The sequence below is a fragment of the Acomys russatus genome, chromosome 1 (genome assembly GCF_903995435.1).
Source record: "Acomys russatus chromosome 1, mAcoRus1.1, whole genome shotgun sequence".
Classification (NCBI taxonomy): Eukaryota; Metazoa; Chordata; class Mammalia; order Rodentia; family Muridae; genus Acomys; species Acomys russatus.
The window spans coordinates 23881608-23908137 of NC_067137.1; the positions used below are offsets into that span (position 1 = coordinate 23881608).

A 26530-nucleotide genomic window follows, 5' to 3' on the forward strand; every position below is an offset into this window, starting at 1 on the left:
CTGTGCTTCAAGGCCTCGAAACAAACTCCTTTCAAGTTGTTGGAGCTGAGATCCAGGGAAGGTATCAGTGTGTCGCTGGTTCCCTACACACGAAGGAGAGGCAGACGGGGCCACGTGTCGGGAGAATTCATCGCCATAGGAGCCGTTGTTTTAAATGGTGCAGCTCTATGGCCTCAGCTTTATAATCAAAATGGAGTGTCACCTACTTTTATCCCAGCGGCGAGTCCATCGATCTAAGCTCCGGGCTACAGCCTCACCCACTGGCCCATGCACTTGGTGTTTTTGGTTTGGTTTGGTTTTCTGAGACAGGGTTTCTCTGTGTAGCCTTGGCTGTCCTGGACTCGCTTTGTAGACCAGGCTGGCTCACGGCGATCCGCCTGCCTCTGCCTACGGAGTGCTGGGATTAAAGGCGTGTGCCACCACGCCCCGGCATGTTTTTGTTTTTTGTTTTAATAATTTCTTGCCTCAGAGCCGTCAGTCAGCAGCCATCACAGCCATGAGCCCCTCAGACTGACCTTTACCACCACGTTACTCACCTCTGCCTGGTCGGTTGGGTTCAGGTTTCTGTGGGCACTGGTGTTCCCTGCGAGTCCCTCCTCAGACCCCCCTTGCTCGTGTGTTCGTCGTTCTGTTCATGTAACCTCCATCGTTATCTGTCAGGGGCTCAGATGTGTTTTCCAGACCTTCATCTGTTGAAGCTGTAACCCCCAGACATTCCATCTTATTTGGAAAGAAGATAAAGGCAGAGGGGATTGATTTAGATGACGTCACACCAGAGGCTATGATGCTACATGACCTGTGTCCTTAGCAAGAGAACAGTTGAATATGTGCAGAAATAACACTGCCATGGCCTGAAGCATCTCCCAAAATGTACGTCTTGAGAGGTACCCTGGTCGTGATGCTAAGTGGTAGGGACACTCAGACGCAATTAAATAGAAAATTCTGCCCTTGGCCATGGACCAATGCCCTTGTGGGAGAGGCTGTAGACCGCTGGATCTGCTTCTCTCTTGCCCTGTTCTGTCCACCGTGTGAGGACACGTGAGTGGCATAGTTCCTGAAGAACTGCCATGACCGGACACTAGGCCCTGTTAGCACCTGATTGTGGACTTTTCACACTCCCAAACTGTGAGCAACAATCTTTCTTGCTTATAGACTGTGCAGGGTATGGCTGGAGAGGTGGGGTGGGGGTTGAGAGAGCCTAGTGCGCCCTTGCAGAGGACCCAAGTTCCCTTCCCAGCACCCATATCAGGTGGCTCACAACTGCCTGTAACTCCAGCTTCAGGAGACCCAACGTCGCCCTCTAGCCTCCTCAGGCTTCTGTAGTCACGTGCACCCCCAACACACACGCATGGACAAACAAACATGTGCAAAGACACAATGAAAAGTAACCTTTATAAAACTGTCCAGTCTCAGGACATTCTCCACAGTTGAGTGGAGAGTGGGGACTGACTTTCACATGAACTCTGGTGCCCCATATTTGACCACGTCCCCTGGATGGGGAGGCCTGGTGGCACTCAGAGGGAGGATAGCAGGCTACCAAGAAGAGACTTGATACCCTATGATCATACACAGGGGGAAGAGGTCCCCCTCAGTCACAGCCATAGGGGAAGGAAGTAAGGGGGAAATGGGAGGGAGGGAGGAATGGAAGGATACAAGGGATGGGATAACAATTGAGATGTAATATGAATAAATTAATAAACTATATTACAAAACTGTCCAGTCTGGTTTTGTTACAGGATCACCATATGCAGACAGACAGACACCAGAGTGCCTGTGAACACTGGAAATTATCAGCAAACCATTAAGTCCTTAAGGAAACAACTCTGATGACACCTTGATGCTGTGGCCACTGTGAGAATACACATCTGTTAGAACATCTAGTTTGCAGTACTTTGTAAAACCAACTGAATGAACAAATTCATCATTTAAATGCTGATGAGCCAAACATAATGGTTTACACTTTGTAACCCCAGCACTTAGGCAGAGACGGGAGAACCAGTTCAAGTTCAAGGCCAGCCTGGTCTAAATAGCAGTTACTGGGCCAGTCAGGAAAACAGTGAGACACTGTCTCAGATAGATAAATAAATAAATAAATAAATAAATAAATAAATAAATAAATAATGCAAAACAAGCCAGGTGAGGGCTCCATACACCTTTAATGCCAGCACGTGGGTAGCAGAGGCTGTCAGATGTCTGTGATTGAGTCCAAGGGCAGCCTGGCCTACAGAATTCCAGGACAATTATCAGGTCAGCTTAGCTACACAAAGAAACCTTGTGTCAAAAAACCAAAGCAAGGGGGTTGGAGAGATGGTTTAGAGGTTAAGATGGAGAGATGGTTTAGAGGTTAAGAACACTATCTGTTCTTTCAAAGGTCCTGAGTTCAATTCCCAGCAACCACATGGTGGCTTACAACCATCTATAATGAGATCTGGTGCCCTCTTCTGGTGTGCAGGCACACATGCGGGCAGAATACTTACTGTACAAATAATAAGTAAATAAATCTTAAAAAAAAAAAAAAAAAAAACCCAAACCAACCAAACAACAACCCCCCAAAACCCTAAAACAAACAAACAAACAAAAACACAAAATACCACAAAACCAAAGCCACCCCAACTAAATAGAAATCATTCCAAGATCTCTAGCTCTAGTCTAAAAGGCCTAGATCTCAGGAATTCAACACCCTACTGATTGTGCCTAGGTCCAGGTTTTGTGGCTGTGTGCTGGCACTGAAGGCGTCAACAATTTCAAAGAAAAAGCTTAAGGATCTTCAGTTACCTTGGAGACAAAAGTGGAGACAAACTGTGTACAGTGTCAAGGGGGAAGCACCACGTCCCTCAGAAGGTGGACAGTAGCGAAGGGCAAGCTCAAGTCCGTACCTTTTTTTGAAGGAAACAAGGCAAGGGCAGGCCTAGCATGAGCCAGGTCAGTCATTGGAGAGGGTTGGAGAGGGCTCTGGAGCATAGAGGCTGTGCTTGCTGGCTTGGGCTTCTGAGTCTAGGAAAAGAGAGCACGTGCCAGCATTCTAGTTCAACATGTCTGTCTCTGGGTGTGTTATCTTCCTCCTGTAGCCTTTCCCTCCTTAGTCTCCCAAGCCCAGGGATAGACACAGTTGCATCTGTACATTCAGGAACCTGAGGGTCATCCCTGCTCCTCCTCCTCCTCTGCCTCATCTCCACCCCATTAGAGAGCCTTGCCAGCTCTGTCTTCCGTCTTGAAGATCTTCACTCTTCTCCTGGTGGTGGCGCAGTACAGCCAGCTGTTTTCTGTGCCCGGGATGCTCTTTTTGTTTCTTTGTTTTGGTTTGACAAGACAAGGTTTCTCTGGGTAGCCCTGGCCGTCCTTGACTTGCTTTGTAGATCAGGCTGGCCTTGAACTCCCAGTAATTTGGCTGCCTCTGCCTTCTGAGTGCTGGGATTAAAGGGCTGTGCCACCATGCCTGGCCACACGGAGTGCTCTTAACAGGGCCCAGTTGGCCCCCCTTTTTTTCAGTCTTTACCCTCCTTGATCTCTAAGTAGCTGATACCCCACCCCCACCCCATCCTACCCCCATTCTCCCCCTGAGCCCTCTGATGGGGTTTCCTCTGCCCTCAGGAAGCTGCTAGGCACCCACACACTCAGCCACACATCTTTTGGTAAGCCCCTAACCTCCAGATTTCCACTTGTCCTGGAGCTATCACTCTAGTCTCCCACTTGCCTGGGAAATTCCTACTCTTCCTTCTGCCTCTCCCCATTGAAGTCTGGGCATTATTCTCACCTGCTCCCGCACAGTAGCAGGGAGCACTTTCTTTTTTTTTTTTGTTTTTTTTTTTTTTTTTTGTTTTTCTAGACAGGGTTTCTCTGTGTAGCCTTGGTCATCCTGGACTCACTTTGTAGACCAGGCTGGCCTCGAACTCACAGCGATCCGCCTGCCTCTGCCTCCCGAGTGCTGGGATTAAAGGCGTGCGCCACCACGCCCGGCTGCTCACTTTCTTTTTCTAGTACCCTGTCCTAAGAGTTCAGGCCCAAGGAATATTGAACTCTCATAGAGAGATTTTAGCATGACATGTGTTGATATATCCACGCCTTGGCTGGTCCCTGGACCAACAGCGGCTCAACTCCTAGATGATTCTAGTCTACAGATATCATAGGAAACCAAGGCTCTAGCGCAGTCCTTATTCAAGTAATGAAAACAAGGACAGGATGGATCCCTGGGACGTTTGTATCCAATGCCTGCCACAGAGCAATCATCTGTTGTACCCTTTCTGTTGACGTAGAGACACATAACCTAGGAAGAAGAACGTCACCACTGAGCGCTCAAACCTCAATACGTAACAATTGCTTGGGAGGGCTCGTGCCCACTGTGTGAGGGTCACGGTGAATGGTTGTACTCTGTGATTGCACAGAACAATCAAACAGGAGCGGCTGCAGAACCATCCCAGGCTGCCTGCTTCACCCTTTGCCTTCCAGGGACGGAACGCACCAAGATGGCAGCTGCGGGGGTGCTGCTTGCCCTGGGCCTGCAGTGCTTTGCAACACCAAGGGGAAACAGGAGGAGTGGAGGGGCAAGGGGGACAGGGCTGGTGTGGCTCGGGATTGAGAGGGTTGTCTGAGAGGCTAACACCGCCCCTGCCTCCCCAAGGCGGTGGGCGGGGCGGCGTGGGATCTGCAGCCAATGGCGTGCAAGAGGTGGGTCCACGACAAACCGCAAGCGGAAGAGTCAAAGTTCAGGAGCTAGAGCCAGCCGGGAGCCTGGGAAATGGAATACCCCTACATAACCAAGATGCTGAGTTCCTCCCTGAGCCTGAAGAATGGCACCTGGTCAGACACTGTCTCTCTGCTCTTAGCTGTCGGCCTTGCTCTCTACTTGGGCTACTACTGGGCATGTGTGCCCCAGGTGGGTGAGGGCCGAGCTCTGGCCGGGGTGTTTGGGGTAATGAGATAATCTCCAGATTGGGGTTGAGCTTGGAGAGTTCTGCCGCACCACGTGAATTTTGCTATTATGACCTACTGGAGAGCCGGTTCTGCATCTTTAAATTCTTGGAATCTTCCCCTGCCCGCTGGGTCTTTGGAGCACAGTAAGGGTGCTCCCCCTATGCTCTTGCCTGACCGTTGGATAAAGGTAGGGTGGAGGATACCCCCAAAGTGTCAGAAGTCTGCGCTTTTCTGCTGTCCTTTTCTTTTTAGGTGGCCTAACTAAAATATGTAATTATGTTCGCCAGCTGCACAGAATAATGATGGGACGGATGCCTGTGTGGTTGTGGCACCAGTCCATCAGCTTAGCGGCGGCCCCCTCTCCCTTGAGGACTGGCTGAGGTTCCTTCCAAGCTTAGGATAGATGATAATTCTATCCCTACACACTAGACTCTTTGTGTATACAGTGGGAAAGGGCTGAGAGTCAAGCCTCTTGTTGTTTGTTTGTTTGTTTAAATCAATTTGTTGATTACCTCAACTGAACTGAAGATAAAATACATAGATTACCTAGGAAAGCTAAGGTTTTGGATCTCATTAAAATCTATTTCTGTAACTGAGTCTTAACAAGAAGCCCCTTGATTCAACTTTTTACAAAAGCTCTACAGGAGGTAAACACTTAGTCCTGGATCCTGGGAAGGCTAAGACATCACTTGAGCCCAGGAGTTTTGAGCCATTCTGGGCAACAGGCAACATGGCAAGGCCCTGTGCCCATACAGTGAGGTCATGGGGCCTGTTTTAGAGAACTCTTGTGGCTTCTGGTAGAGGAACGTAGTGTATATCTGGAGTAAAGAGGTGGTTCAGTGTTTAGGGCACCTAGCCTTGGTCCTGGCAACTCCACGGCACTTCCAGTTCACAACTATCTGTAACACTGTCTCTGGCTTCCAGGCATATATGTAGTACACAAATATACAGGGAAAATCATAAATAAAAACAAATCTAACATATAAATAGTAAAGATTAAAAATGTTTTTTAAAAATCACATAAAATGCTTACTGAACACAATACCTGGAATGCAATGAGCAGTCAACACATTTTACTGTTGAAACTGTGATGATTAATTCTGCCTTGCTCTTATTTGCTCTATCTTTGGGCAGACTTACAACTTCCCTATGCAAGTCATAATTTCTTTACTTCCAGCTTATCGAATAAGGTTGGCATTAGTCTGCAGTATAGCACAGTGATCTCATTGTCGCTATTCCAGGGTTTAAGGACCAGGGTCCAAGTCAGTTATCAACTGGGCCTCTTTAGTGTATCATTGGCCTAGCCCCTTCTGAGTAGCAGGACTGTAAGATAAAACAGGATGCCATTAGGTTCCTTACAAATGCAATTTATGATAAAAAAAAAAAATGACTTCCTCAGTGCTGGAGATTGAGCCTAGGGTTTACCGCTGAGCTACTACGTTGCAACCCAACCCTTCCATTCCGGTCTTGAGCTAGAGTCCTCTGATCTTGTTCAGCATACTCTTCTCAAGTCTAGGAGGCCAGGCCCCCTCACTTACTTACAGGGCTATGCAGAACCAAGCAAAGAGGCTGCGTCAGGGCTTACTGCCCACTGACCTCGTTTGTCCCTATTATCCCATCACTTTTCCCTTTGCCCTAGTTGGCAGGAAGAAAGGAAGTGTTTGTTCATGTTAGGATGCTTCCTATTGTAGAGCACACCGAAGATCTGGGCCTCCACAGGAGAATGTGGGAAGCCCTTCCTCACTGAGCACACACGTGCCAGGCTGGCAGAGATAGGAAGACAATGGGGTGCTGAAGACAGTGGGGCACAGGGGCTGCCAGAGTGACGGAGCAGGCTCCAAGGAGATGCACTTGGACACCCGAGCCGCAACATAAAGATCTCAGATTGAATGGTGCTCACATTTCTTTGCCTGGTCAAGAATCCCAACCAGTACACAATGGTGACAGGCGGCCAGCTGGGAGGCAGGAGGATTATGATGAGTTCAAGGCCAGCCTGGGCTATGTAGCACAACTTGGTCTCAAAACACCCAAGCACCCAGGGCTGGAGCAAGTCTGCCCCTGAGGATCAGTTTGTTTCTTAGCACCCATGTTGTGGCATTCTCAACTGCCTGTAACTCCATCTCCAGAGAATCTGACACCCCTTTTCAGGACCCCCATAGGCAAGATCTGCACTTGTGTGCCCATTCCCACACAGAGAGGCACATGGTTAAAGTTAAAACCAAATCAGAAAAACAAAACAAAGCCCAAATTCCAACCCACTGGAGGACCACAGCCCAGATTGTAGGGGACCGCGTGAGCAGTTTATACCATGTGCTCTCCCACAAATGGTATGAGGGGACAGGCTGAGTGAAAGGGCCAGTGTCCAGTCAACTGCAGCAGTGCCCCCTGCAGGGTCAGTGTTGGAGGTGACACTTTACGACTGGGGTTTTTCTGGGGGTCACCAGATAACTTTATTATTTAGGGTGTCCTGGCCACTCCAGTCTGAGCTGTGCTGGAGATGTCACTGTGTCAAAGTGGTGTCCTTAAGGCCGCACCGTGGGGAAGGGCCCACTCACCCTCCAGAGGCCAACTGTGTTGTGATTACAGAGGCCTCGTCTGGTGGCTGGCCCCCAGTTTCTGGCCTTCCTGGAGCAGCACTGTCCGGTCACTGTGGAGACTTTCTACCCCACACTGTGGTGCTTTGAGGGGCGGCTGCAGACCATCTTTCGAGTCCTACTGCAGTCTCAGCCTGTGGTCCCTTACCAAAGGTAAGGCAGGTCAGAACCAGGTGAACACATTATGGGTATCCAGGAGAAATTGATGCACCTCTTTAAATGAAGCCATCTTTGCCTTAAGGTGTGATGAGGGCATGAGACTGGGTGTATCGAACGGCTCTCTATGTACACCCACACAAGGTTAACAGTTGATCTGTCCATTCGATTTGTTAATATAAAGCATACCTTCAAGTAATACCCGTGACAGGCTGCAGAGCTTGTGGGTGAGGCAGAGGGTAGACCTTTGAAGCCCGCTCTCTGTATTCCTCCCTCTTTCTCTTAAACCCCAGTGAGGTCCTCCAGACCTCAGATGGAGGCCAGGTCCTCCTAGACTGGGCTGAGCAGCCTACCAGCAGTCACTACCGGGACCCCACCACCCAGCCCATAGTATTGCTGCTTCCAGGCATCAGCGGTAGCAGCCAGGAGCCGTACATCTTACACCTGGCTGAGCAAGCTTTGAAGGATGGCTATAGGTAAGGATGGGGGTGCAGACCTTGGGAAGGGAAAGGTGGACCTGACCCTGATGCAGTACTCCCATTACCACAGCAGAGGCTCTTCTTGGGAGGGTTTGCCTCACATCCCTGTGTTACCCCAGGGCTGTTGTGTTTAATAACCGTGGCTGCCGAGGGGAAGAACTGCTGGTGAGTTCCCCGGCTTCCCTGTGGTGGCCCTCAGTTCCTCCCCGCCCCCCCCCCACCTACCCCCCCTCCCATTTAGAGACCACTGGCCCTAGGGCTCCACCTACTTAGCTCCCCCTCCCGCCCCGCTCCTGAGCCCTTCCATTTGGTTGCCTTTTTGCAAGACCCCACCCCCACCCCCCGGCCAATGACCCAATCTGCCCTCAGACTCACAGGGCTTACTGTGCCAGCAACACTGAAGATCTAGAAACAGTTGTGAAGCACGTAAAGCACCGCTACCCCCAAGCTCCGCTGCTGGCTGTGGGCATCTCTTTTGGAGGGTAATAGTTGTCTGGGCTTCTTGCAGAGGCCCAGTTGTTCCTCTTCACTTTTCCTCCTCCGCTGCCCCAGTTTACTCAGGCCAACACTTTGCACGGCCCTTCATCCCATCTTACAGCATACTGATACTCAACTACCTGGCACACACCGGGAAGGCCAGCAGGTTGGTGGCAGGATTGACAATGTCTGCGTGCTGGGATTCCTTTGAGACTGTTGACTCCTTGGAGACCCCACTCAACTCACTGCTCTTCAATCAGCCCCTCACTGCTGGACTCTGCCGGCTCGTGGCGAGGTAGGACGCTGCACATACCAGGGCCTGCTAGTGTTTGGGTGAGTTCCACACTGTGCTTTCTTGAGGAGGTAAGAACACGGAAGCTGTGAGCTCTGGGTTAGGTGCAGGAGTCCAGACAAACCCTGATGTATTCTTTTTCAGAAACAGAAAGCCAATTGAAAAGGTGTTGGATGTGGACTTTGTGATAAAGGTATCTTTTAACCACTCCCTTACCCCAGTGTTGGTATCCTATTTTCTATCTTTTTTTTTTTTTTTAAGTTAATTTTATTTTATGTACACTGTCGGGAGGGTGTCAGATTCCTAGGACCTGGAGTTACAGATAGTTGTGACCTGCCCTGTGGGTGTTGGGACTCACGCCCAGGTAGTTTAGAAGAGCAGACAATGCTCTTAACCACTGAGCCCTCTCCAGCCCCGGCCTCCTCTTTTCTAATATCATAGCCTATCATACCTCTACCACACAGGCCCGCACAATCCGTCAGCTGGATGAGCGCTACACAGCCCCTGCTTTTGGGTATAAAGACTCTGCGGCCTATTACCAAGCCTCAAGCCCAAGAACCAAGGTGGATACCATCCGTACCCCCATCCTTTGCCTCAATGCAGCAGATGATCCCTTCTCCCCAGTCCACGGTGAGTGAACCCCAGATGTCGGCTGAACCTGAGCCTGGGTCCTCACTGCAGGGCAGCTTTTTCACCTCCTCTCTGACTCCCTCCCAGCCTTCCCCCTACAGGCTGCCCAGAAGTCTCCCTGTGTCGCACTGCTCATCACAGCTCGGGGCGGCCACATTGGCTTCCTGGAAGGGCTGCTGCCTCGGCAGCACTGCTACATGAATCGTGTCCTACACCAGTATGCCCGCGCCATCTTCCAGCACTCAGAGGAGCTGCCTGGCCTTGGAGCACTCCCTCCTCAGGGTGGAAAGAGCTGACCAGAGGACTGCTTGGGGTCTCAGTTCCATATCTCTCTGTTTATTAAATATCAACTCTTCCTGCCTGATGAGCTGAGGTTCCCTGTCCCTTTCCCCAGCCTGGAGCAGACCACCCAGGAGCTTACTGCGGATCTAGCCTGGCTGGTTTGCTGCTAGCCACCGGAGCCCACAGATCACTGCTGAATCTTCCTTTTGCCTCGTCCTGCCCTAACAGCAAGTGCCAGCCCAGACTTTGTCTCAACAAAAGCCAAGGACCTGGTGTGAAGGCTGTAAGGGGAGGGGAAGAAACAGTTTCTGTACGGAGGCTGGCAACGCCTCCAGGCTCTTGTGCATCTTCACAGACTTCTAGAAAAGGAGGAGCTCAGCTCTGGAGCCCTGGGAGGCAGAGGGAAGGAGGCAGGTAGTGCGCCCTGGGCTTGGGACACACTGTCTTGAATGGATCCACAGGTGTTGAAAGCAGGACTCCCAAGATCCATGATAGGGGCCACAGGCAAGCTTTAGCTGAGAGACAGGCAGTACCCATCAGTCTCATCGGAGGCAGCCTCAGCCGTGGACCTCAATGATTCTGCTCGGGAAGGTGGCAGTGTCCAAGCCTGTTTCCCATTGACCAAGGGAGGCTAAAGGAAACCTGGAAAGGCACTCTGGAGCAGCAGGATGGTCACAATAATAAGGCCGACACACAGCAGGAGCAGGAGCCACACAGGAACACTCCCTGAGGGTGGGACAAGGGAAGACACGAGTGGGCAAAGCAGCCTCAAAGCCTGAAAGCCAGAAGCCTTAACCTCTTTAATCCAAGGAGGGGCAGGTGGATGGATTAAAAACAGTCCATTTTCCAGAGGCCAAGTTCTGCTATAGCTAAAGATGAAGTGATATACCACCACCCACCCACCTACCCACCACCCACCCACAGGCCACAGTGACTCACGCCGTGAGGGCAGCAGGTGCAACTGGCAACGACTATCCACAGCCACGGAGAAAAGGGCGGTTTCATGGGGCCCAAGAAGCTGTGGACCACAACCCTTCTCAGGCAGGAAGGTTACATCTGTCACCACAATGCCGTGGGCCTCCTTCACATAATAGAGGCGCTGGGAGGGGAGAAAACAGTGTGGAGAGCCTGGTTGCAGGCTCCTTTCTTGGAGCAGGCTTCCCCTATGGACTGGGCCAGACTCCTTCCTGTGTCCTCAGGGCAGAGTAAGCCTGCAGCCCTCCCATAGGGTTGTGCCAACCGCTACCCTTTACCTGGAGAGAGAAAGCTATGTAGATGGCGACAGAGCCAGTGACCGTGCCTAGGCCTAGGAAGGTCCCCGATTCACTGTAACATACAACAAAGTACTCGTTGTTCTGGAAGCTTCTGTAGAAACCCTCTCACCCCAGCAGTGGTCCTCCAGGGACTAAGCCAGGGCTCGACTCATTCCCGAGCTCCGTCAAGCACACTCTATCCAGCCAAGCGGCACCCTCACACCTGACACTGAGGCAGGAGATGACTTCATGGCCACAGGCCCTGGTCCGAAGTGGCAAGAAGGTGGAACTGTCCCAGGCTGTGAGGTAGCAGGGCGGGGGCTGACGTAGGCGCTTGTGGGGTATCTGCACTGTGAAGAGCCGCAGCCCACCAGGCTGGTCCGGAACCTGCCCAAACCTGGAAGCCGGGCAAAAAGCTTTTTAGCTCCTGTTAGCCCTCAGGTGTGTGCCTTGCTGGGCCCTCCTCACACCTGGGACAACCTCCAACATGGCTGCAGTCACCGCCAGCTCCCTCAAGCCTCTTCCCACTTCCCTCTAGCCACCCTCTGTGATCTTCACACCTGCAGGCCTGGTAGCGGTACGGTGTGTTAGCAGAGGCGGGTCCATTCTCTTCCCACTGTAGCTGTGTCACAAGTTGATCCTTCTGCCACACGGAGGCCTTAAAGTCCCAGCCCACAGTAACCAACTGGGCAGGAGTAAAGATGGCAAAGGTGGACCGTTAAGACATCTGCTTAACGTGCAGACAGCGTAAGAGCCTCCCCCTCCCCCACCTCCTTACCTTGCCGTCAGGACCCAAAGCCAAATCTCCAATCTCCCCTTCATGGGCTTTGAACTCCAGAACTTTCTCCAGGCTAGGTACCTACAGCCAAGCCAGTATCATGGTTACAGACTGGACAGCAAGGGCATCGCAATTCCAATCCCTCTTATCCTAATGGCCGCCCGCAAGCTTCCCAGAAGGCACATGCAGGTCCTCACAAATTTGGTGTTCTTGCACCTGCTATTCATCTCCCTTAACCTCCTAAAACCGTACCTTCCAGACACGCACGTGACCATCGGCCCCTCCAGTGGCAAGCAGTGTGCTATCGTGGTTAAAGCACACAGCCTTCTGCAGCGGTTCAGCACTGAAATCTGTCTGCACCGCCTCCAAGTTCTTCACTTTGAGTTCGACTCCTTCGGGGTGAATTTCTGCTCCCGATTTCTTCTCTGCTGGAGCTGTCCCCTTCCTCTGTCGAGGTCCCTGCTCCTTGGAACCTGCAACACAAACAATTTGCCAGGATCCAGACTTCTTGGCTGCTGTTTTTGAAGGCAGCGACTTGCTATGTACCTCAGGCTAGCTTTAAATATTCTCTTGCCTCTACTCCCAAGCACTGAGGTTTACAGGTGTGTATACCCACAGGCTTGCTTCTATGTTAACGAGTCCTCTACTGACAGGAGTAGAAAGAGTTCATCTAATCTTTTTGTTGTTGTTGTTGTTTCGAGACAAGGTTTCTCTGTGTAGCCTTGACTCGCTTTTATAGACCAGGCTGGCCTCGATCTCACAGCCATTCGCCTGCCTCTGCCTCCCGAGTGCTGGGATTAAAGGCATGTGCCACCGTGCCCAGCATCTAATCTCCTTTTTAAAGATCAAGATTAGGGTGACTTTTTCCAACGCTCCTTACCCGACTTCTCTGCTTTACTGCCCTTCGGCTGATGGACCTGGAAACGTAGAAGCTGACATCGGGCATCCTGTCCCGCAGCAAGGATGTCACCTGACAGTGCCAAGTTCATAGTAGCCCGCGTCTCTGTGTCATGAGAGTGCAGCAGGGAGGCGCTCAGGCACCCGTTGATTTGCTCTAGCTGCAGAAAGTGCTGTGAGGGAACCAAAGTGGGCAAAGTTCAGGTGAGTCCGGAAGTCACTTTGAGCCTCGGTTGTACTTCTTTGCTTCCTGCACCTCCAACTCTTGTGGTTTATTGTTGTGGTTTAGAGCTTTATTCCCTTACTGGAGTACCCCAATTTAAACAGCAAGCAGGACTTAGATTACTAGGTTCGGTTTACAGAAAGAAAGGAATTCAGCTGCTTGAGGGCAGACAAGACAGTATGACTTCCTGGAAAAGGTTAGAATAAGAGCCCTGGACCAGCTCCCCTGGTCCGGCGAGTAGATAGTCTAGCCTTAGACCTACACAGCTTCAGTCTAATTTTGGATGTCTCCACCACTCTGCTCAGGTGAAGCCAGCACCCAAGCGTCTATGCGGGGTTTTCCCACAAGAACGGGCAGGGTCTAAAGCAGGGGTATCGCTCATCCCTGCATCCCCCAGCCACCCCGGAATCGCCCTCGGCCACGATAAAACCTATTCTCTGTGGCTCTGCGTTCTCACCACGCCATTCTTTATGCCAGTCTTGGCAGCGCCGCCTCCGCCCGCAGCGATGAGCAGCCCAGTCTTGGGGTCCACCCGAAGCGCGTACAACGGGAACGGGGCCCGGTACAGCTCCACACCCCGGCGCCGACCCATCCCGCCCGCGCGTTCACTGCCAGCCCCGCGGAACCCACGACATGCCGCGCCCCGCCTTTGAAAGCTGCCGAAATCGGTGCCGCAGTCGCTGCGAAGACGCGGGACCCCTCTGAGCCGGGCGGTTCACCACCACTTCAAACCACCGATCTGCGCTCGCGCGACTGACCGGGTCGCGCAGACGCTTAGTGCGCACGCGCCGCGCTCCTTGGCTCTCTCTGCGCAAGCGCACGACGCCAATCCGCGTCAGCACTAGCGGGACTTGCTGCCACGGAACCCTGGCTTCGGATCCGGTTCCTAACCCCGAAGGACGGCGGATCTGCCATCTTTGTGTGGGGCATGAGAGGTGGGGCGGGGAGAGATTACTGAAGATCGGTAAACCTGGAATTAAACGCGTCTCGAATCGGGACGGCCCCCATTTCAGGAGAGATACACGGACTCTTGGGAGCTAGCCCTTTATGTTACTCCAGAGAGGAAACGATTTCTCTCAGGTCACAGCGAAGGCAGAGACTCCAAAACAAGCCTGGCTTCAAATCAGATTTCACTGCACTCCCCACTTTGACAGCCTCCTCCGCGCCTCATTGGGTCCTTACAGCTTGACATCTACTTCTGGGTGGCACTTGCTCTTCGACAGGTGTCTTCTGTATGCTGTGCGTGGCACCCGTCCCCCGCTCAAGTTTTTGCCCCTCCTCATCCCTGTCTCGTAGGGGTCGGGGACGGGGGAGGGCGGGGGGCGTTGCTTGCAGGTGCCCCCTGAAGCCAGAAGAGGGCAATTGGATCCCCTGGAGCTGTAGTTATAAGCTGCCATTTGAATGGTAAGAATTGAAGATGAATCCGCTGGAAGAGCAGCGGCTAGCGCTCTTTTCCCCAGAAGCCATCGCTCCAGCCCCTGGCTCCTCCACTCTTCTGAGGGAACCTTCTGGTTTCCAGTCCGTGCATGGACTTGTGCTCCCCTGTGAATGAGTTAACAATGTCCTTCCCTGTGAGGAAAAGCTGCGCCCTTGCCATGCCAACCTGTCCACAGAGAAATAGACCCATTCGTTGGCCTAATCTTTGGTTCCAATTATCGTCCATAGACTTGAATTTAAACCTGAAAGGAGCCTTCTAGAGGCCTCTAAACAGCTCAGGTACTGGGGTGTACTCAAGTGCATGGCACCTGCTGTCCTTAATCCTTCTGTCGTCCCCCACCCCACTCCACCCCATCCCCACCACTAGCCTTTTGGGGGACAGGCTTTATCCTATAGGCAACCGTTCCATCCACAACACAAGCTTCTCAGGCTTTATTGGACACACTGAAGGCTGAATGAGGCCTAGGGGTGCCCTGGTCTCAACTAGGGGAGAGCAGGCTCCACAAGGGGTTCCCAGGGTTCAGGGCAGGAGAACACACCTGGCCTCCAGCCAGCCAGCCCTTCAAGGTGTCTCTCTGGCTCCCCAAGATCTGAGAAGTCCTGGTAGGAAAGGTAGGGTTTGGAAGGGGTGCTCCAGAGGATCTCCGCTGCTCTGGATTCAAGATAGCAACTTTCGAAGAATAGACCTCTTTGGGGCAGGAGAAGTCCTGGGCTTTGGGGAGGCAGTGGCCTGCCTTGGTGGAGGCCTGGGGCACTGCCTGGATTTTGGTGACTGAAGATCTGCAGACCTGAGCCTCCCGGCCTGGGAGTATGCGCCTGTGGTCTGAGCTGATGGTGCCTGGGTTGCAGGCTTTTGTCTCTGGAGGGCCTCTCCCTGAGACTCTGCTCCCTCCTGCTTTTTTTTTGGCAGCAGATGCAAAGCCTTCGCCTGGCCCCGAGGCAGGCAGAGGCCGAAGCCAATGCTTACTTGGAGAGGCCCAGCTTCCTGGCCCCGCACGGGAACCCGTAGTTGAGGGTAGGCAAGCAGCCGGGGTACAGTCTTGTACTTGGTGGTGGGGCAAGATGGGGTGCGGTACTGGAGGCACACTAGACATATAGGATACGCCACGACTGGGACCTGGCCTTCTGTGCCTAGCCACATGTGCTGCAGAAACAGTAGCTGCAGGTCTATAGCAATTCTGTGGGGCCCCAGACGACCCACCAGGGTTTGGATGATGGCGTCTAGGTCCTTGAATAATGCAGGATCCACCTTGCTTGCCACGCATCCCCTTGCCCCCCCAGGTGGTGAGCGGTGCCTACCGGAAGTGAGCCTGGAGCTATGGGGCGGAGACTGGCAAGCGCGAGGAGAGGAGTTTTGTAGCTGAGAAAGATAGGATTGGATAAGAGAAGAAGAGAGGCACAGCTGATAGTTGGCGGGAGAGGTCGGGTATAGAGAGAGGGGGTTTTCACCAAAAGAAGTATAGTTTTGGTGGGTGAGAGTGGGGAAACTTGGGGGGCCCTGCGTGGCAGGGGGCAAAGAGAGGTGGAAAGGAGGGAAGGATTGATGGAGAGGAGAACCAGGGCCTAAGTTGGGTGGAGGGGAATCCACAAATTTTGAGAGGACCAGTGGGGGACACGCTGGGGGCACTGTGGTCTGTTGCAGCACCTGGTCCTTGTTGTGAGATAACATTGCCTCAAATCCAGGATAGGAGTGAATGGGGTAACAAGACCAGAGAGTGGAGACCTAACAGAGTCAGTGCTGGGGGCAGGTGGTGGCGGTGGGGGGGGGGGTGTCTCTGAGGCCAGCTGTGGCTGGCAATCAAGACCGCCTTCTGTGTGCAGGGTGGCTGCGGCCTTGATCTGCTGCAGGTGTCAGCAGCAGGCCAAGGGGCCACACAGCCTCTTCTCCTCAGCTGTGGTGTGCTCAGTCCAGAGCCTGCATCTAAGCTTCCATCTTCACTTTGTTGTCTTAGCCATTCGCTGGGGACGTATGCAGACGAGGAATGAGAGCTGTCCCTTGGAGGGCTGAGGGACAGCTGCAGCTATTTCGGTGGAATCGGGAAGACACGGTTTGTAGGACCTGCAGAGAGAGAGAGAGAGAGAGAGAGAGAGAGAGAGAGAGAGAGAGAGAGAGGTCAGAATCTTGGGATGGCTGGTCCACTTCTGGACTCCGCTTCCGGTGCTCATGTCCAGATGTGAAGTCTTTGGGTGGAGTTCAGCTGGTGGGCTGCCTGCCTGGCATGCATGAAGTCCTCAGTTTGATTCCCCAACACCACACGCAGGGCCTGCTGGCATAAGCCTGTAATCCCAGCAGGGACATATAAGGCGCTCGAGACTAGCCTGGGTTATGTGAGTCTGTCCCCAGACAGCAAAGACACTAGCTGTCTGCCACCTTTGAGGTCAGAAAATCAGGCAAGCTACCCCAGAGAAAGTTTAAAAGAAAAAAAAAAAAAAATAAGCGGAGATGATGGCTGGAAGGCGGGAGGGGCAGAGCTGAAAGAGGCGGCACAGGGCGAAGAGGACCAAGACCAGAAAGGGATGGAAAGGACTGTGCGGGGAGTTTTACCAATGTGGATTCCTTCTGCCGTTTTGCAAGACACTTCATCAGATAGGGGACCTGGGAGAGAAAGCAGAGTCACAAAACAGTCTATATATCCACCCCACCCCACCCCACCATCCCCCTTTCAGCCCTGAGCTGACTCTGACCGAGAATTCCAGTCTGAAAGGTGCTCAGTCCTTGTTCAGACACACAGCGCTCTTCTGTGGTACAGGGCTTGCCCTTTAACCCTTACACACAGATTTTGTAAGCATCCTGTTTTGTTGGCATGCTGGTTCACCTGGCCTCTTGTCACCCTTAACACTGGTGTCCCTCTTGCTCAGCCTGGTCTTGGCTGAGAAAGATTATCAGACTCGGTGAAGGCAACACTGGGGCCAGGTGGTAAAAGGCTCCAAGAGACCGAGGCTTTGCCTAAGGGGTGGCGTTGCCGCCCCTAGTGGGAGCTGAGGAGTTCATTCCCTGAAAGCAGCTCTAGCTGGCATCAAAAGCCTATGTCACAGAGCTTGGACGATGACATCATAGATTCTGCCTTCCCCCTCCCCCTCAAAGCTCTGGCTCTTTCTCAGGGACATGCTGGGCTGTTTTGGTAAAATTGTCAAGTAGACAGAACTGTTCAATGCACACCCACAAATCTAGCTCTGCCTCTTCTGCTCATGAGCCTAACAGTTCTCAGCACTCCCCAGAGGCTGGGGCTGAGCCTTCCAAATGTCGTCCTCCGCTTGCTTTCCCAGGAAAGGAGTTGTGTTCCATACTCTTTCATCCTTGTGAATATTACTGTTTTAACAGCCATTTTTAAAGATTTTATTTAGGTGTGTGTGTGTGTGTGTGTGTGTGTTTCTGTCTGTCTTGTGAGTGTCATATGTGTGCATGTGCCTGTGAAGGCCTGAAGAGGGTGTTGGACCCCCTGGAGCTTGATAGAGTTGCTGATACGGGCACTGGGAACTGAGCTCTAGTCCTCTGCAAGAACAGCAAGTGCTCTTAATCCACGAGCGTCTTTCAGTCCCATAGCTATTTTCTTTTTAAAATTTTTATTAAATGGTTATTTATTTGCTTATTTTATGTGCGTTGGTGTTTCGCCTGTATGTATGACTGTGAGGGTGTGTCTCAAGGTTTCTATTGCTATGATGAGAACACCATGACCAAAAAGCAAGCTGGGGAGAGAGGAAAGGGTTTATTTGGGTTACATCTTCACATTATTGGAGAAAGTCAGGACAGGATGGAACCTGGAGGTAGGACCTGGCCCAGAGGCTGATGGAGGGGTGCTTACTGGCTTGCTTCACAGGGCTGGCTCAGGACCATCAGCAGAGGGATGGCACCATCCACAACAGCCTGGGGCTTCCCTCATCAATCTCTAATACAGAAAATGCCCTACAGCTGGATCTCATGGATACATTTCTTCAACTGAGGCACCTTTCTTTCTGATGACTCCAGCTTGTGTCAAGTTGATACACAAAACCAGCCAGTGCAGGGTGTCAGATCCCTTGGCACTGGAGTCACAGACAGTTGTGAGAGCCTTCGTGTGGGTTCTGAGAACTGGGTCCTCTGGAAAAACAGCCAATGCTCTTAGCCACTGCGCCATCTCTATAGCCCTAGCTATTTCTCTGTGTAACCTAGGCTGTCCTGAACTTACTTTGTAGACCAGGCTGGCCTCGAACATACAGTAATTGTCCTACCTCTGCCTCCCCGGCTTCCTAGGTATTTTCTTAACACTGTGTGGTGTCTGTGTTCATGTACGTGAGTTAATGTACATATGTGTGTATACATGTGGAAGGTAGAGCTTGTTGTCAGATGTCTTTCTGGATCACTTCTCCAGTTTATTTTTTGAGACAGGGTCTCTCACTGGGCCTGGGGCTTACCAACTCGTTTCCTTCATCTAAGCAGCCAATGAATTCCAGTAATCTGCCTGTTTCAGCCTCCCCACTGCTGGGCTCTGGGGAACCAACTCAGTTTCTTCTGTTTGCAAAGCAAACACTTTTATCAACTGAGCTTTCTTCCTAGCCGATTTTACAAGTACTTCCACTTGTTCATACACTGTTTATATTAAAAATCTTTGGCCCACCATCCAATTGTTTTGTTATTGAATTTATTTAAATGTTTATGTATATGGGTGTTTTGCTTACATGTACGTCTGTCTGTACACCATGTGCACGCATGGTGCCCTCAGATGCCCGAAGAGGTCATCGGAGCCCTTGTAACTGAATGTATAGATGGTTGTGAGCCACCATGTGTGAGTGCTGGGAATTGAACCCCGGGTCCTCTGGAAGAGCAGCCAGTGTTCCTAACTGCTGAGCAGTCTCTCCAACCCTTGCATTTATTCATTTTATGTGCACGGGCACACACATCACGTAGCACATATGTGGAAGCCAAAGGACAAGTTGGTCCCCTCCTTTCCCCGTGCAGGTCCTGGAGTCGTTAAACTTACAGCAAGTGCTTTGGACCCTCTGAGCCATCTTGCTGGCCCCAATATTTTTTATTGCCTCCTTTTGGGTGCCCTGAAGCATTTTCACCCCCAAATAATGGACCATAATAAAATTAGGAATGAGTAAAAGGCATGGCTTGTGTAAAATTGGAAAAGGGGAGGCGGGGCCATGGTAAAGTGCTTGTTGTACAAGCAGGAAGACCTGACTCGGGATCCCCGGCACCCACATGAGAGCCCACATGGAGACTCACATCTCTAGGCCCTCAGCTCTGGGGAGCAGAGACAGGTGGATTCTGGGGGCTTGCTGGCCAGCCACCCTAGCTGAAATGGTGAACTCCAGGTTTAGTAAGAGAGGCTTTCAATAAATAAGGTAGACAGCAATAGACGAAGACACCTGACCTTGACCTCTGACCTTCATACCCACGCAAGGGCAATCGAACCCTCTCCTCAATATTTCTCCCCCTTGATACACACATGCACACAATAGAAGGGCACTTATAAAAGGGTGTGTAGTAGGAATGGAAAACTAGTCAAAACGTCAGCCATGTCAGTTTTAGAAAGGAATGAATGTAGAGATTGAGACCTGGCCACCAGGACTGACAAGACTTGAGACTTTCAGCACAAAGACCCACAAAATCCCACATAAACTGGGCTGTTTGGTTACCATACTATTTGAGTCTTTTTGGAAAGTGTATACGTTCTAGGGATATGGGAACCATAATTTGAAGATCGCTTGTATTATAAAATTTGCTGTCTTGATTTTCATAATGAGCTCCAGTCAACTGTACATCAATTTATGCTACCATGATGTCTATTGGTGGGCCCATAGCCAGAAGAGTAAACAGGGTGATTAGTAGGAGGCAAACTCCAGCCCTGTTTACTGACCTTCAGGAAGAAGAGAGGAACTTGACACTGGATTCAGTCATCGATGGCGAATAGTGTAATCACTGTGCCCATATGATGAATATTCATTTAAAAAACCCCTAAACAATAGGGCTGGTGTTCTCATGGAGGTGCTGGATGGATGGTGTGCCCAGAGAGGGCAAGGAAGCATGGCATCCCTCACCCTTCATCCTCCATGTGCCTTGCCCTACATGCCTCTTCCCTTTGGCTATTCCTGGGTTCTATCCTTTATGACAAAAGAGAAAGCCTAAGAAAGGTTGAGCCCTGGATTCTATGAGCTGTTCTGATGATTTGTCAGACGGACAGAGGAAGTCATGGGAAGTTCTGGTCCTCGGCCAGTCCTTTAGAAGTACAAATGGTCCCAGACTATAGGATCTGTCCCTTTGACCTACGGGAGCCTCTGGATACATGGTGCTAGAATGTCATTGAATTGTTGGACAACCAGTTGATGGCTGGAGCACTGGAGCAGCTGTGTCTGAAACACTGCACATTTGGTTTCAGAAATGTTAGAAGCGGAACTTCTCACTGGGTGAATGAAAAACCAGGGGAACTCGAGTTCACGATGAGCAATTCTCTTCCGTGGTAATGACTGTTAACACATTTGCTGAGCAAGTGAAAGGAAGCCTCGAATCACTTGGCAGCCGGGTTGTAACGCAGTTGTTTTAGTTTGCTGGTCGTTTCCTGTTGTAGATATTATCTACCACGTCTTCTTTCCACCCAAATTCCTCCAACTCTGGGCTCAGGAACATCATGTGCTATTTCTTTCGAATGTTCTACCCTGAAACCTACAAATGGTTGCTGTGAATATGCTAACTGCAGTTGGCTACAAGAGTTTGACCCTATCACCTTTCCTTCCCTTTTATATCTTGTTTTCATGTGTGTGAGGCAGAGAGTGAGGGTGCTCGTGTGCTATGGTGTGCATGTGGTCAGGGGACATCTTTCAGGAGTCAGTAATCACTTTCCACCTCTCCCCCACCGAAGTTTCTGTGTGTTTATTACTGAGCCAATCAACTTACTCTTGTAGGGCAGATAAACATCAACCCAGGCTCTTAATTAAGCATGCCCAAATCTTCAGAGGTGAAAACTTTCAGCTCAACCCACTAGGATTGCTCCTTGGCTGAGAGTCAACATAAGCTGTGATGCCATTACAGACATGGCTGGTGGCTGTCCTCCAGTGTCATCTCTTGCTGAAATACCTGATTTTGTCACCAGGTTTCACTAGAAAACTTTTGGTGACCTGTTACCTTTTGCTTTTGTTTTTTGGCCAGAACTTACTTGGTGAGAAGAGACATGTTGGGAAAGCAAGTCAAATGGACAGCCCACCACGGTAGAGAAAAGAATAGCTTATCTTGGTTTTTGTTTCCTTCCTCTTCTCCTCCTCCTTCTCATTCTTTCTTTCTTTTTTCAAGACAGGGTTTTTCTGTGTAGCCCTGGCTGTCCTGGAACTCACTCTGTAGACCAGCCTGGGCGCAAACTCATGAGATCCACCTGCCTCTGTCTCCTAAGTGCTGGGGATTAAAGATGTGCACCACCAACCACCAGAAAACTATCTTGTTTTTGAGGCAGAATCTCTCATTATTTCTGCCACAGCCCTGTGTACTCTAGGCTAGCTGGTCCTTGAGTTTCTGGCTGATTCCTCATGTCTCTGCCTACCATCTCACCATAGGAATGTGAGACTGCCACCACACCAAGACACCCCCCCCCCTTTAAAAAGAAAACTCAGTATGTCAGGATCGCAGGGCAAGAACTTTTACCTTCGGAGTTTCCTCTCCAGCCTCTCTCCTCCTATTGGAGTTGTACATTATGTATGGGGCAGGGGGAGAAAAAGAAGCCACTTGAAGAACTAACCATTCTTGGGGGGAATTATGACCATGAAAAAGGTGCCAAGCAACTGTAGATAGGTAAGTATTCAAAGAGAGAAAACAGAATGTCCAAAACTTCAAACCAGTATATCTCTAGCTGCTGGTCAACAACATTTTCAATCACACTATTAAACGATACAAAAATGCCTTTAGGATATGGCCAAATGGATTCAAGAACACAATGTGTGGAGCTCTTCTTCCCTCTGGCTTATAGGCTTTGTCCTCAGATGTCCTAGCATGCTTTGTGTTGCTATAAAAGAATACTTGAGACTGGGCAATTTAATGAGGAACAAGATATGTTCCTAGTGCTGGAGAGATGGCTCAGAGGTTAAGAGCACTCTATGTTCTTTCAAAGGTCCAGGGTTCAAGTCCCAGCAACCACATCCATCTATAGTGAGATCTGGTGCCCTCTTCTGGCCTGCAGGTGTGCATGCAGGCAGAACACTGTATCCATAACGAATCTTTTTAAAGAAAAGAGATGTTTCTAACAGTCCTGGGAGATCTAAGGTCAAGGATCTCTATTATTATGAAGGTTGGCTGGCTGGCTTGCCTCCTCCTCTCTTTTTCCTTCTCCCCCTCCTTTTTCTTAAAGATTTTTTTTTTTTTTTGAGACACTATATAGCCTTGGCTGGCCTGGAACTCACTATGTAGACCAGGCTAGCCTCAAACTCCTAGAAATAAAGATATATGCCATCAAGCCTGGCCAGGCCTTTTTATTGTACCATCTCATAGTGAAAAGCGAGAGGGTGCAAAGTATGTGTTGGGAATTAGGGAGAGCACACAGGAGTGCACACAAGACAGGGGGGTCCAGGAGAGCTGGCTCAGCGATTAAGAGGAATTGCTGCCTGTCTTAGTCAAGGTCACTATTGCTGAGGTGAAACACCATGACCAAAAGCAACTTGGGGAGGAAAGGTTTCATTAGCTTATATTTCCATGTCTCCAGGGCAGGAACCTGGAGACAAGAGCTGATGCAGAGGCCATGGAGTAGCCCTGAGTACTGGCTTGCCCCTTGTGGCTTGCTCAGACTGTTTTCTTAAAGAATCCAGGACTACCAGCCCAGGGATGTTGTCACCCTCCGCGGACTTCACCCTCCCACACTGATCACTAATTAAGAAAATGCCCTAGAAGACTGGAGAGATGGCTCAGAGGATGGGGAACACTGACTGCTCTTCCAGAGGTCCTGAGTTCAATTCCCAGCAACCACATGGTGGCTCATGGCCATCCATGGTGAGATCTGGTGCCCTCTTCTGGTGTGCAGGTATACATGCAGGCAAAATACTACATACATAATAAACAAATTTTTTTTTAATGTCCTAGAGGTTTGTTATAGCTGATGTTATGGAGTCATTTTCTCCACTGAGGTTCCCTCCTCTTGGATGGCTATGGCTTGTGTCATGTTTACTTAAAATTAGCCACCTCACTGCCCCTGAATCCAGTTTCTAGCACCCACACTGGGCACCTCACACTACTGAGCACCAATTCCAAGAGGCCTCTGCCTTCTACCAGTACCTGCACTTACAGTACACACTCATATACAGACACATTTTTTTTTTGAGACAGAGTTTCTCTGTGTAGTCCTGGCTGTCCTGGCCTCGATTTGTAGACCAAGCTGGCCTTGAACTCACAGAGATCTAACTGCCTCTGCCTCCTGAGTTCTGGGATTAAAGGTGTATGCCACCACAACTAGACAGACACATAAACATAATAAACTTTCATAAATAAATTAAAAAGTGGTAATTTAACAACCTGGGCGTGGTGGCACAGGCCTTTACTCTCAGCACTTGGGAGGCAAAGGCAGGCGGGATCGCTGTGAGTTCAAGGCCAGCCTGGTCTACAAAGCGAGTCTAGGCTAGCCAAGGCTATACAGAGAAACCCTGTCTCGAAAAACAAACAAGCGAGTGGTCATGACAATAATCTCTTTACTTACTTTTTAATTTTTATGAGAGGGCTGCAGTTTATTGGAAGACATTTTTGACCTAGGCCTTAAGAATGAAGGTTGAGAGAAAGAGCAGTGCTCAGGAGAAAGTAAGACACAGCCAAGAACATGAGTTCTCAAACATAAATCACCTTAAAGTGTTTGCTGTTGTTTGTGGCAGGGTCTCATGCAGGCCAGGCTGGCCTTGAACTCCTTAAGTAGCTGACAATAGCCTTGAACTTTAGGTCTCCCAGCTGCCACAGCCTGACTGCAGGGGTTCCAGGAATACACCTCAGCTCTGTTAATGAGGTGCTGGAGATCAACCGGGGCTCAAGGCAAGCACCCTGCCAACTAGGCTGTGTCCACATCCCTGCCTTCCATCCACGTAGAAGGGCAGAGCCATCGCCACTAATCGCCACTCACAAGCCTACCGTGCTGGGGGTCACAGTTCATATACTTTGGCAGATGAACTCACTCCGCAGTGGTGGTCCCATCTGACTTTTCACATCTCAGATTGGAAATGTGCACTTGGCCATCGTAACTAAACCACAACTGCTGACAAATGTAACGTCAAAGGGCTTATGGTACCAGACACAGAGGGCAACACGTCTGGCATCATTTTGTCTTTACATCCTTGGAGAGTCAGTCCTACTATCACGGGGGCTGATGGAGCAGGCAGGAAGCAGAACCCAGAAGGAGCAAACCTGCTGTCACTCACTAGAAGCCACAGTGGAAGCCACGAAGTGCAACTTTCATGAGCTGAAGCAGTACCGGCTGGAAGCAGAGAGCACGTTTGAGGACGAGGAGTAGCACGTTGTGTGTTCCTGCCTGTCTGCTGTCTCCATCCTCGATAGAGCCCACAGGGAGCCTACTGTCCTGCTGGGTCCATCTGCTAGAAAATGAGCTGAGGCACAGGGCTGAGACACAGTTCTCACAGAGACTGTTCTCCAAAAGCACATCCCCCGGCTGCCGTTATCCATGCACCCAGGTGGTGCCAGGTCAGCAGAGATCCAAGCCCCACTTGGCCTGAGCTACACCCTCAGAGGATGGTCACAGCATGCAAAGCCCTTCAGAGCCAGCTCTCCCACAGCCCCGGTGCCTTCTCCGCTGCTTGCAGGAATATTTGTACAAGATACTGGGATGCTAGGCATGGCCCCTGCACCTGTTGGTATGGGAACCACAACTCTGTGCATCCCTCTCACCTTGCTCTTATTTACTGGGACAGATGTATTTCTTTTGTCTGTATTCCCTTTCTTGCTCTTTGTTGTTTCTTCTTTCTGTGGGAAGAGACTCCTAGGCTGTCCTGAGACTATGTAGCCCAGGCTGGCCTCAAAATTGAGGTGATACTCTGCTTGTTCATCTTTCCTTCCTTCCTTCCTTCTTTAAACAGAGCCTCACTCTGTAGCCCAGCCTGGCCACGAATTTGAGGTGACCCTGTCTTACTTAGCCTCCCACATATCTCCCTCTCTCTCTCTCTCTCTCTCTCTCTCTCTCTCTCTCTCTCTCTATGCTGGGAATCACACTCACAGCCTCACCCACTCTAAGCAGACACTGTCACATTGCACCATCCCCCTCAGCCTGTGACCCCGCTTTTCACTGGGTGGGTGGTACCTACACTGAGGACGTGTCTCTGAGAGGCTGCAGCTTCACATGACTATGACTTTGCAGGCCTCCCAAGGACTGAGCACTCAACAGTAGAGGAGCCTCTTGGAAGTGTTCAGGCCACCTGGCTCTGAGAACAGACTTAGGCACAGAATCTCCTTCCATGCAGCGGCTTTAATGCCTTCTTCCTCCCTGCACTGTGCCCTTAAAGTTAGAGGATCCTACCAGACCTTTCTCCCTCGCTGATGGCAAGAGAGAAAGGACCAGTTTCTGTGTGCTGAGGGCTTTCCCAGCATCCCTGTCAATGTAGCCTCAGCACTGGCCAGATCCAGCTTCTAAAGGGCTCTGGGCAATGCTTCTGGAAGAAGGCCTTTCTGAGAACATTGCTCTGAAAGCTGAGAGAACTTGCCCCTCATCCCGTAGGCATCTCTAGCCTCACTATTCCCTGTATTTGACCTTGTACTGTAATGCCAGCACTTGGGAGAGCTAAGGCTGGAGGGCTGCTATGTATCAAGGCCAGCCTGGGCCATGCAACAAGTCTCTGGCCATCCAAGATTATACAGCATAGTGTCATCACAAACAAAAACCAAACCAAAACACAATGGCCAAGTTATTTCATCTCCTCACACTGCAATTTCCTACATCCGAAACAAGTGGGATATGTTTGCTTGTTTGTTTGTTTTGTTTTTACACAAGGTTTCCTGCAGCTTCACTGGCCAACCGGCCTATCCTAATCTGCAAGCCCAGGTCCCAGAGACAGAGTCTGTCTAAAACAGCATGTGGGGGATGTGATATAATTATATTTTAATTAAAATTTTAAAAAATGGGGTGGACAGCACCCGAGGAAAGATACTTGAGGGTGACCTCTTTACCTCCACACACAT

At 50.7% G+C, this 26530-nt stretch overlaps 3 protein-coding genes across 4 annotated transcripts; 1 reads left to right on the forward strand and 2 right to left on the reverse strand.

The window, feature by feature from the left end:
- The first annotated feature begins 4667 nt into the window (after positions 1–4667).
- Positions 4668–10010, forward strand: Abhd1 (abhydrolase domain containing 1). The gene is made up of 9 exons (XM_051140258.1): positions 4668–4873; positions 7498–7658; positions 7955–8137; positions 8260–8305; positions 8510–8622; positions 8739–8912; positions 9054–9102; positions 9374–9539; positions 9627–10010. Exons 1-9 carry the CDS (start codon positions 4736–4738, stop codon positions 9833–9835), a joined length of 1239 nt encoding a protein of 412 aa, XP_050996215.1. The 5' UTR covers positions 4668–4735; the 3' UTR covers positions 9836–10010.
- A 321-nt stretch (positions 10011–10331) lies between these two features.
- On the reverse strand, positions 10332–13754 carry Preb (prolactin regulatory element binding). 2 transcript variants are annotated; one of them, XM_051140371.1, is made up of 9 exons: positions 13430–13753; positions 12733–12922; positions 12105–12325; positions 11853–11933; positions 11635–11759; positions 11298–11471; positions 11075–11147; positions 10761–10920; positions 10332–10547 (listed from the first exon to the last, which is right to left on the reverse strand). In XM_051140371.1, the coding sequence occupies exons 1-9, from the start codon at positions 13562–13564 to the stop codon at positions 10453–10455; spliced, it is 1254 nt and encodes a 417-aa protein (XP_050996328.1). In that variant the 5' UTR covers positions 13565–13753; the 3' UTR covers positions 10332–10452. The 2 variants fall into 2 exon arrangements, with proteins under 2 accessions (XP_050996328.1, XP_050996396.1); XM_051140439.1 differs by lacking the exon at positions 10761–10920 and having other exon boundaries at positions 10355–10547; positions 13430–13754.
- Positions 13578–16078, reverse strand: Prr30 (proline rich 30). The gene is made up of 2 exons (XM_051154569.1): positions 15144–16078; positions 13578–13887 (listed from the first exon to the last, which is right to left on the reverse strand). The coding sequence occupies exons 1-2, from the start codon at positions 16076–16078 to the stop codon at positions 13578–13580; spliced, it is 1245 nt and encodes a 414-aa protein (XP_051010526.1).
- Positions 16079–26530: the final 10452 nt, after the last annotated feature.

What these genes read in the sequence shown, in the direction of transcription:
- Abhd1 (XM_051140258.1), top strand. Translation starts at nt 4,736, where the DNA reads ATGGAATACCCCTACATAACCAAGATGCTGAGTTCCTCCCTGAGCCTG. An exon ending in ACTGGGCATGTGTGCCCCAG is followed by an intron (nt 4,874 to 7,497) that starts GTGGGTGAGGGC and finishes TTGTGATTACAG; the next exon opens with AGGCCTCGTCTGGTGGCTGG. An exon ending in GTGGGCATCTCTTTTGGAGG is followed by an intron (nt 8,623 to 8,738) that starts GTAATAGTTGTC and finishes CCCATCTTACAG; the next exon opens with CATACTGATACTCAACTACC.
- Preb (XM_051140371.1), bottom strand. Translation starts at nt 13,564, where the DNA reads ATGGGTCGGCGCCGGGGTGTGGAGCTGTACCGGGCCCCGTTCCCGTTG. An exon ending in CTGGCATAAAGAATGGCGTG is followed by an intron (nt 12,923 to 13,429) that starts GTGAGAACGCAG and finishes GTTCCCTCACAG; the next exon opens with CACTTTCTGCAGCTAGAGCA. An exon ending in CAGTAAAGCAGAGAAGTCGG is followed by an intron (nt 12,326 to 12,732) that starts GTAAGGAGCGTT and finishes TTTGTGTTGCAG; the next exon opens with GTTCCAAGGAGCAGGGACCT.
- Prr30 (XM_051154569.1), bottom strand. Translation starts at nt 16,078, where the DNA reads ATGTTATCTCACAACAAGGACCAGGTGCTGCAACAGACCACAGTGCCC. An exon ending in TGCCCCAGGCCTCCACCAAG is followed by an intron (nt 13,888 to 15,143) that starts GCAGGCCACTGC and finishes CCCCACACAAAG; the next exon opens with ATGGCAGATCCGCCGTCCTT.